Below are 11593 nucleotides of genomic sequence, written 5' to 3' on the forward strand. Positions count from 1 at the left end.
GAGGACCGACCTGACAAAGGGGTGGAAAGGGATCAACCCCCCACCCTTGAAAATGTCCTTGAAGATCGCGGCCAACCCTCGTGGCGGATTCCGAGCTGTGTGTATCCTGTCTTGGAAGGCCTCCACACTGATAGCGTATTAATCTACTACCCTTTGAAGCTCTTCGTCTGTAAGTATCAACATGATCTCTCGAAGGGGACCTATAGGAGCATCTTGCGCAGGCGAGTTGGTCCCTTCCTCAGCTCTGGTCGTTGGGTAGTCCATTCTACTGCGGTCTGCGAAAGCAACATACAGGGAATCACTCAGTCTTTGTACACAGTTTCGTACGATGACGTAGAGGAAAAAGAAAATACTTCCTCCCTTAAACCCTAGAAAAACCCTAACATAATACTTTTAGAGCCACCATCAATGGCTCAATCCCAACGAGAATATTTCATCTCCGATCAACTTCGGACAGACTGTCATCTCATGGCAACTATTGAAAAAAAAATAGTAAAGGTGGCAGAAGGATCATCGTTACCTCTTGAAATGAGAAGATTAGTCCTCTTGCTTCGAATATCAAGTGTGCACCAATCTAATAGACACAGAACCAAGGCTCACGAAAATCTCTTGCTCTCTTTGAGCAGATGAATATTGTGGCATTGCTAGAAGTGAACTTGAGATTTTATAGTGGAGGAAATGGCGCTTTGGTTTCTCGAAATCAAACGACGTTTGGACAGAAACCACATCTCACCGTTGATCGCGACCACATGTCACAGATCAGCGAAGAAGAGTGATCGTCAAGCTTTGAGAAACCAAATCGTTGTTCTCTTCCGTTGAAACACTCAAGCAACGACACGTTTTCCCTCCTCGACATTGAATGCGTTCACATCCGCATTTAATGCTCTGATAAGGAATGTCGTTTCAGCATGGCTCGTATTTAATGCACATGGCTAGCACTTATTGCGCATATGACACATCTGTTAGAGCAAAAGATATTTCATTAAATGCATCAGCTATGAAAGTGAAAGATGGATGCATGGAGAATCAAGCATATCATACTATAACAACTATAGTCGTAGTTTAAAAATAAATTTCAATCAAATTGAAATAAGTAAGGTAGAACATGTTACCTTAAGCCTTTAGCAACCTTGGAGACTCTTAATTTCAAGAGAAATTAAGCAAAAGAGTATCCACACCAAGGGAAGAAAAAATTTGGCCAAGAGAGAGATTTAGGATTCTTAGAGATTTTAATCTCTACACAAAAATTGATATGTCATTTTTTTTATGTAGGAATCCTTGTAAACAATTAAATAATTGTTTTGGACTTCCTTAAATAATTCCATAATTGTTATGAAGTTGTTAAACTTCTTTAAATTATAACATTGGATTAACATTTAATCACAATTAACATTTAATCACAATTAATAATTTAACTCTTAAATTGTTTACATAACAATTTAACCCTTAATTTGTTACAATTACAACCCCTTATAAAAACCAATTTAATATAAAGAAAATGATTAATATAAATAACTTTATTACCCTTGGTAGGTGCTATCCAACCTTGGATAATCAATTCTCTTTGGCTATTTCTCCATTCTCCTTAGTTTTTATGTGTGACCTCTTAGGTTCACTATGACCTAGTCGTGGGCCCAATATTACAGTCTATTTCGATATATTTTGTCATAACTTTTTATGAACAAAACTCCCACTGATTATGGTAGGCATCTAGCAATATTGCTCCATAACCCCTAAGTCACAATAAAGATGTACTCCAACAAACCTTTTACAATCATACACATTGTATAATCAAATCCTTCCGTTGTCTAATTCCAATTAAGAATAGATTCATGGTATGTCAAAATCCTTATCTTAATTTTAATTCAATACATATGGAACGTGTCACCATGAAACAACCTTTCATGTAACATTTTATATACCCCGGTCGGAGATGTCCCTTTTCCAATGTATCTTGACATTTGTCCAGGAACTTGATATCAATCTATATCAAGTCAACGGATCCCATCTTGACTATCACTTGTCCTCACACATAACACATGGCCAAATCGGCTTATTAACACATGACATGATTAGCCTCGTGTTTATACACCATATGAACCATATGCGTTTATGCAAAATCCAACCGTAATATCTCAAGTCTAAGGATTAATAATACACTAGTACGATCTTATGATAAATCATTGACTACATTTTATACGTCCATGTGATTCATCATAAATGGCCATATTCGATAAATAGTTCACTAACCGTATATCCATGCTAATGCCCTAGTGATATAACTTTTATAATCACCCACACCAATACCATCACATGATATTCTACGGAGGCATTCAGCATGCCTACTATGTAATATTATTGCCCAATTAATATTACCTATGTAGGAATACTTTGATGATTTTGATCTTCTAAAGATTTATATCATTTGGACATTTCACATGTAATACATATATATAAATGAAGCAATAAACCACATGTCAAATAAGAACACTTTCTTCTATTGATAAGATAAAATGTATATACAAACTATATACATTCACATATATATACAAAACATAATGCCTTGGAACCGATGACACGATTGGTTCCTAGGGCATACACTAACAAAACTCCCACTTGCACGAGAGCCAGTCGTTGTGGTATCTAATACCCATCTTCTCAAGATGATGATCTAATTGCTTCTATGTCATCGCTTTAGTAAGTGGATCAACTACGTTATCCGCTGAAGGTGTTTTCTGCACCAAAATTTCTCCAGCTTCAACAAACTCTCTCAAAATATGATATTTGCGCTAAATATGTTTTGATTTTTGGTGTGCTCTTGGTTCTTTTGCTTGTGCAATAGCACCATTATTATCGCAAAACAAGGTTATTAGATAACTCATTTTCGGAACCACGTCAAGTTCAGCTACAAATTTGCGTATCCACACACTTCTTTTGCTACTTCTGAAGCGGCAATATATTCAGCTTCTATAGTGGAGTTGGTAGTGGTCGATTGTTTGGAACTTTTCCAACTAACTGCTCCTCCATTACATGTACATAGAAGTCTTCTTACCTAATAGGTGAAGATTTTATTTTCTTTAAGGTGATTTTGTTATACCTTAAAAGTTGAAAAGTTAGGGTTGCGCGAGATTCCTATCAACAAAAGCCAATTGGATTCAGAAAGGATTTGTGTCTCTCGGTGCTACCACGTCGCCCAATAACTGAAGAGGTATGATTTTGTCAGTGCACCAGGTGAATGTCAGGCTTGCGAGTGGCCAGGGATATCCACCTACCCAAGCCCTATGCATTTGAGAATATTTTCATGCAATAATCAATAGGATACAAGAAAGGACTTGCACGACCACTACCACTTGCAAACTCGTTATCATTACCTTGAACCCTCCCACTATAAATAGAGGACACCTCATTTAGAGATGGTGGACGTAGGATTCGCTTTGGGCATTCGAACCACTTTAAATATCGCTTCCCATTCATTATCTCATCATGTTTCCTTATCACGTGTGATTTTAAGTTGCTTAGCGAGTCGTTAAATCAAGCATCAATAATTTTAATTTCTAGTTATTTATATTTCATTTTTTAATAATATATTAATTATATAAATGTTTTTTTATTTAGTTTTGATTTATTTCGTCACAGTATCTAATTATGTTATTAAGTTTTGGGAAGTAATCAGGGGAATAACTTATTAGGTACCCGTTTGTCCAAAAATTAAGGCTTGAGGAATGAGTAATGCTACACTTACCACATTTTGTAAACATCATGATGTGACGTATGTTACAACCATACAAATTCTATTATAATATTAAAAATTTAAATAATTAAAAATTTATGTGGTTGTGACATATACCACATCATGATGTAATGAAATTGTGTAAAAGTGTGATGTAAGGTTAGCATTACTCTGAGGTATATGGACACATTAGTTTACAGTATTGTATCGGATAAAAAGTGGAAATTTATGCCCTATTTGTTACATTATTCTGAATTATTTTCTGTTATCCTTTTGGATTAAAAAATAAGATATGTATTTGTTTACTATTCGGCAATCCAATTGAAAATTAATCAAACTCAAATAAGATTTTTATCTAAAAATGAAAAAAAGGTGGGACTTGTATTTCAGATGAACTCTATTCAACTGAAAACATTTTTTCTTTCTCCTTCCACTCTGAAAATTAATCCACCCAAGACCACACTGCCTACCAACAACCATCGCCGCTGTTGCTAGCCGACGTTGCCAGAACGGAGCACGACTGACCGGATCTAGTTGTTCGTGCACCAATCTGTTGTTTCCTGCCAAATTCACCATGGATCTAGCCAGAAATGGCCAGATCTATGGCCAAAGATTTGTCATAACTGGGCAAATCCAGTCGATCGTGCGCCGTTTCGGCTACTGCGGTTGCCATAACAGTGGTAGCCGATGGCCAACTGTCTTCTTGGGTGGGGGGGTATTTTGTTAATTTTTAAACTTTTATTGTAGAGGTGTTTAGCTAAATTAACAAATGTAGGAGGTTAAAAAAACAATCTAAATATATTTAGAAATGTACCAAACAACTTCTGTTTTAAAAACCTTTTTCAAAATATGTACCGAATAACTATTTAGTATTTATCCAACTCTAATATAATTTTCAAATATTTTACCAAACATATTTTAGATTCAAATCAATTTGATTTGATTGAACTCATCTCAACTTAAAACATTTTTTCAACAAAATTTTTCAAAAAGTGCAACAAACAGGCACATATTTCTGTAGTCCAATGCTTGTTTGGCTTGCTTCTTACATATTAATGGACAAGACTGAAATGCTGAAGTGTTCTACATTATTATCACAAAATAAACCGTACCCTCAGGTTAGACTCCATGTAATGTATAGAAGAGAAACGGATGGATCACGAGAGCATTTCAACTTAATAATCAAGGGCATTGTTTTAATTAGGGCTGTGAAAAAAAAAACTGAAAACAAACTGAATTGGGAAACTGGTCGAAAATAGTTTTTTGGAATAATGGTTCAGTTTCGGTTTTCAAAATTGAACAAACTAGAAAACAGATTCGGTTAACGATTAAGGGTAATTTCAAACCGGTTAACCAAAATCGGTTTTTTATAAAAATTATAAATCTAAAACCTTAAGTTTCACTCAGGGTTATAGCAATTGGGGGGTCGGGCCTAACCCGACCGCCAGGCCCGACCCGCAACAAGGGCGGGTTAGGTTAGGCCCGCCTCTTGGCCAAAACCCTAACTCGGCGGGTCTTGATGCGGGCGGGTTAGGCCATAATTTTTTTTTTTTTTTTGTGTAATTGTTTTTACTTTTTAGTTAACTTTTCAAATATCAATAATTCAATTAAATTAATTTTTGTTAACATTTCAAATATTAATTCAATTTTAATACAATGAAATTGTAATATAGAAAAATAGATTTATTCATTTATCAAAAAATAAATAAGAAATTACAGCAATTATTGCCTCATTAAAAACCTTACCAAGAAAAACTCAATGAGACAAAAACTTGGTAAGGAAAAAACAGTGCATAATTACAATTAATTTACAACTTACAACTTACAAAACAACTATTGGGGGTTGACTAAGACCTCTTCATCCTTATCATCTATATTATAAAATGAAATAATTCTATTAAAGTATCGGCGACAACCTCGTATTAATCCTGATGGCGCGACCATTCCTAATCTCGAAGACATGTGAGGACTTCAATCATTTTTTGAGAAAGTTAGTCCTCCTTTCATTTAAAATTCTTCTATTTGCACTAAATGTTTCGGATGAGACAGTTGAGACAGGAACAGAGAAAACATCCAAGGCAAGTCTTGATAATACTGGAAAAATACCTTTTTAGTTTTTCATATTCTAAGACATCAAAGTGGCTCTTCGTTGTGGATCTGCTGGTAACACTTCAAGGGTTCCCAAATATTGGTGAAGCTCATTACTCTGTAACTGCATGGAGGACAGCACATTCGTTGTGGTGCTTCTAAAGAGGAGGCTGTGCTTCGGGTTGGGTCCTCTTGGCCTATTAAGTGCACTCCGGGAGTCGAAGTCTTCATTTGTTTCTTCTAATGCAGTTCCCTGGGTATTTCGCCTCTTGCTGGTTCTCACCTGTTTTTATATTGCAAATATACCTTTGCAAGACACTCTCTTACCTCTCCTAGTTGACTAGCATATGCTTCGTTTTGAAATTTTCAGTTAATGTGTCTAAACTATTTTCTAAACCTGCTACTTTAATTCTAAGATCAAATATAACACCTAAATAATAAAGAAAAAAATGAGTTTCCAATATTTTTTAAATTTAATTCCATTGCCTAATTGGTCCCGCTAAAATTCATAGTTTTTGTTTTTTTCTAAATAAATCTGAAATTTTTATAATTGTATGTATTACCAATGGGCTAGTAGAATAATATACATAGAAAGTTGTAAAGTGGATTAGTAAAAAAATTTAAGAAAAGAATGAAATTTTTAGCTATATGCCAATCATTTTCTACCAAATAATGAGGACTTCTATTATTTGTACAAATAACTAGTTAAATTTGCATAAGGTAAACATGAATCAAGCATTAAATAAGTATTATTCATCTAACAGGCATGTCTAATGCAAAAGTTCTAGAGACATATTTGATTTTATACAAGCACTTGAAATTCAACATTCTTTTATTACTACTAGTAATCCAAGCTAAAGAATCCATAATTTATCAATATTATTTCTAATTTTTTCATATCATTTTCACAATTAAATTAATATGTGACATGCACAACGTTAGTGAAAAAACTTCAAATTGTCATAAAAAGGAAAATTAATTTAAAAAAAATCTATAGCTATCTATTAGCATTTGCATTCTTTAAAGTTAAACTTATCACTTTATTAACACATCATAATCTTCAAAACTTTAACAATTTTATTATAAATTTATTGACCACTAAGTTCACATCCATTAATCTAAATCCCAATAAAGATTTATTAATTTACATTCGTTATCAAAATAATGCTAGTCACACAAATATAATATGTTTAGCTCTACCACTCCAAATATTTGTTTCCAAAATACTATTCTAAAAAGTATCAGAATAGTGAACCAAACGGAGCCAAGAAAATTTTATCTTTTTCACCTATCTACCTCCATCATACATTGACCATATAACCTATGTTTACTATGAAAAGAAATAGGAAGAAATATAATGACGATACAAACATACTTCACTAGCATTGATCAATGAATTGTAAATCGCATACTATAAAAATAGTCCACAAAAGCAAAAGATATTATGAAATCAAAACTTTAGCAGAAATAAGCTAGTTGCTTACCTGGTATAGGGCATGACTAAGCTCTTGTCTGGCTGTATGAAGTTGTTGCTCCAAAGCAAAATTAGATAGCATCAAACCATCCCATTCCTACAATAACAAAAATAACAAAATCTATAAGAACTATGCTAATGAAAATCAAGAATTAAAAATATAAAAGTTAGTACCTATTAAAATGAGAATGATAACAAAGCCAACTCACAATCAACAAATTTTACAGTAATGAACTGTGGAAAGGCATTTTAAGAATTAAGCATTGACCACCATTATTAATATAAGAAACATCCAACAGTCAATAACAATAAAGCACAAACAGGTATCGCACGACCAAAATCTTAAGATAGCTTTAACATGCAAAACTATATAATCAATATGACAACAATATAGAATCGTAACCAAAACAAACATGGAAAACAACTTTGCCAACAACTAGATATTAAGAAAGCACTTTCAGAACACCACTATCATAACCTAATTTCCCAATTACAATGTTATCAATAGACTATAGAATATAGAAAACACATCATTCTGAATGAAGAGTTTAACAGAACACTCATCAATTATGTCTTTCACGACAAGAAAAAAACAATGACGACGATAAGGTCATGACCAGCACATCTATTTGAGAGCAGTATTCTTTTCGGAACGGTTAATACTACCTTCTAAACAAAGTAGAAACTTTAAAATTGCATGCACAAAGTAATATATCATAAACACATACATTCTGGAACATTCCTAGCATCCCAGGGATGCTAGCAGCTGTTAAGGGTCTGGGCTTCACAATCTGCAGACAAGCCATTAAGAATATATAAATTAGCAAGCAAAGATACAGGAAAAAAAGGAAGCAATAAAATTTTCAACAACTAAACACAAACAATGATAATGTCACAACTAAGCATACTTTGCCTGTTTTGATTGGAACAATATCATCCATAGTATGAGGTTCTCCTGTTATTGGGCATTTTCCATAATCCTAATAACACAAGAAACAACAATATAAATCTCTATCAAATATATGGTCAAATAAAACAGAAGAAACAGAATTAGAAACTCCTATTTTGTCATTCTAAAAGGTAAACATGAGCAACAAAAAGTACATTCAAAATTTTGAATGCTGTTCTTATTAAAGTTTTAATTTTGACAAGAACTCATAGACTCTAAATTGTATAAAAGTACTAGTTTCCATGGAAAGGAAACACAAAAAAGATGCATTATATAATGTAGACCACTGTGGTATTGTCCAAGTAACATTACCAGGCAAGTTACGAAGTAAAAATGGTAAAATTTATATATCACGTATTACATATTACTGAAATGGTGTCCTACAATTCATGTTCATTATTAAATTAACTTTTAACATTACAAACATGACGTCCTGTACGACTAAAACCCATTGATATAAATAAAGCATCTTGCTACCTAAGCATTCCCTGTGAGAAATTAACCTAAACTACGAAAAATAGTTGTATTCGCTCAGTTGAATAAAGCATTTTCTAGGTGAAATTCTCCAAATTGGTTTCTTTTTCTAGTTTATCTTTTTGAATAACCAAAGAATTTAACAAAAAACTATTCCTAGTAACCAAACCACAAGTAACCCTAAATGATAAAAGAAAAAAACTTCAATAGTTTAACAGAAGAAAAAACGCTTTTAAGTAAACATATGACATTCTAGCAATTTCTTTAAATTTCCTTATGCTTTCTCAGAAACATAAACCCTAGACTTTAAGTTGAAAACAAGAAAAAAGAAAAATGCATACCGAAATGTGTCTCTCGATTAAGCGCTTCTCGAAGAGTAAACCTGACTTCTTGGAGACGACAGGCTCATCCGGCACCTCGCCGGATACTGTACGCACAACAGAAAACAACACGGAATTAGATCACGAAAATGAACGTTTTAACAGAAAACGCAAAGGCAAGGTTAGAGAGAGTTACTTGAACAGTTCATTGCGGCTCGGCGAGAGCTTTAGTGGCTTGAGTGTTCTTGCAGGGAAACGAGCAACGCTGCTTAGCTCAAAGATTTTAGACGAGTGAAATGAAACAAGCAGCAAAAAGAGAAAGCGAGGGAGCCGAGTGAGGGTAATAAAAAGAAGTCGCTGGGGTTTGATTTTTAGGGAAACTTGTATTATCAAATCGACATTGCCTTGTTAGGCCGTTTGGGCTTGGCCCAAATTGGCTCCAGTTTTTAACGATTAAAAAGAAAATCTTATTATCGGTATTATTTTAATTACAGAGAAAGTCTTCTTACCTAATAGGTGAAGATTTTATTTTCTTTAAGGTGATTTTTGTTATACCTTAAAAGTTGAAAAGTTAGGGTTGACGCAGATTCCTATCAACAAAAGCCAATTGGGATTCAGAAAGGATTTGTGTCTTCTAGGTGCTACCACGTCGCCCAATAACTGAAGAGGTATGATTCTTGTCAGTGCACCAGGTGAATGTCAGGCTTGCGAGTGGCCAGGGATTATCCACCTACCCAAGCCCTATGCATTTGAGAATATTTCTCATGCAAATAATCAATAGGATACAAGAAAGGACTTGCACGACACCTACCCACTTGCAAACTCGTTATCATTACCTTGAACCCTCCCACTATAAATAGAGGACACCCCTCTCATTTATGAGATTGGTGGACGTAGGATTCGCTTTGGAGCATCCGAACCACTTTAAATATCGCTTCCCATTCATTATCTCATTTCATGTTTCCTTATCACGTGTGATTTCTAAGTCTGCTTAGCGAGTCGTTAAATCAAGCATCAATAATTTTAATTTCTAGTTATTTATATTTCATTTTTTACTAATATTATTAATTATATAAATGGTTTTTTTATTTAGTTTTGATTTATTTCGTCACAGTAATCTAAATTATGTTATTAAGTTTTGGGAAGAATAATCAGGGGAATAACTTATTAGGTACCAGTTTGTCCAAAAATTAAGGCTTGAGGAATGAGTAATGCTACACTTACACCATTTTGTAAACATCATGATGTGACGTATGTTACAACCATACAAATTCTATTATAATATTAAAAATTTAAAATAATTAAAAATTTATGTGGTTGTGACATATACCACATCATGATGTAATGAAAATTGTGTAAAAGAGTGATGTAAGTGTAGCATTACTCTTGAGGTATATGGACACATTAGTTTACCAGTATTGTATCGGATAAAAAGTGGAAAATTTATGCCCTTATTTGTTACATTATTCTGAATTATTTTTCTGTTATCCTATTTGGATTAAAAAATAAGATATGTATTTGTTTACTTATTCGGTCAATCCAATCTGAAAATTAATCAAACTCAAATAAGATTTTTTTATCTAAAAATGAAAAAAAAGGTGGGACTTGTATTCAGATGAACTCTATTCAACTGAAAACATTTTTCTTTCTCTCCTTCCACTCTGAAAATTAATCCACCCAAGACCACCACTGCCTACCAACAACCATCGCCGCTGTTGCTAGCCGACGTTGCCAGAACGGAGCACGACTGACCTGGATCTAGTTGTTCGTGCACCAATCTAGTTGTTTCCTGCCAAATTCACCATGGATCTAGCCAGAAATGGCCAGATCTATGGCCAAAGATTTGGTCATAACTGGGCAAATCCAGTCGATCGTGCGCCGTTTCGGCTACTGCCGGTTGCCATCCAACAGTGGTAGCCGATGGCCAACTGTCTTCTTGGGTGGCTGGGGTATTTTTGTTAATTTTTAAACTTTTATTGTAGAGGTGTTTAGCTAAATTAACAAATGTAGGAGGTTAAAAAAACAATCTAAATATATTTAGAAAATGTACCAAACAACTATTCTGTTTTAAAAACCTTTTTCAAAATATGTACCGAATAACTATTTAGTATTTTATCCAACTCTAATATAATTTTCAAATATTTTACCAAACATATTTTTAGATTCAAATCCAATTTGATTTGATTGAACTCATCTCAACTTAAAACATTTTTTCAACATAACATTTTTCAAAAAGTGCAACAAACAGGCACTATATTTCTGCTAGTCCAATGCTTGTTTGGCTTGCTTCTTACATATTAATGGACAAGACTGAAATGCTGAAGTGTTCTACATTAATTATCACAAAAATAAACCGTACCCCTCAGGTTTAGCACTCCATGTAATGTATAGAAGAGAAACGGATGAGATCACGAGAGCATTTCAATTCTTAATAATCAAGGGCATTGTTTTAATTAGGGCTGTGAAAAAAAAAACCTGAAAATCAAACTGAATTGGGAAACTGGTCCGAAAAATCGGTTTTTTGGAATAACTGGTTCAGTTTCGGTTTTCAAAATTGA

General features: G+C 33.8%; 1 protein-coding gene across 1 annotated transcript; it reads right to left on the minus strand.

Moving 5' to 3' along the window:
• Nucleotides 1–200: 200 nt before the first annotated feature.
• LOC116130781 (pre-mRNA-processing factor 19 homolog 1-like) lies at nt 201–9390 on the minus strand. The gene is made up of 6 exons (XM_031416475.1): nt 9232–9390; nt 9057–9142; nt 8201–8272; nt 8021–8083; nt 7303–7389; nt 201–275 (listed from the first exon to the last, which is right to left on the minus strand). Exons 1-6 carry the CDS (start codon nt 9242–9244, stop codon nt 201–203), a joined length of 396 nt encoding a protein of 131 aa, XP_031272335.1. The 5' UTR covers nt 9245–9390.
• Between the last annotated feature and the right edge of the window lie 2203 nt (nt 9391–11593).

This window comes from Pistacia vera, unplaced genomic scaffold (genome assembly GCF_008641045.1).
Source record: "Pistacia vera cultivar Batoury unplaced genomic scaffold, PisVer_v2 Contig225, whole genome shotgun sequence".
Classification (NCBI taxonomy): Eukaryota; Viridiplantae; Streptophyta; class Magnoliopsida; order Sapindales; family Anacardiaceae; genus Pistacia; species Pistacia vera.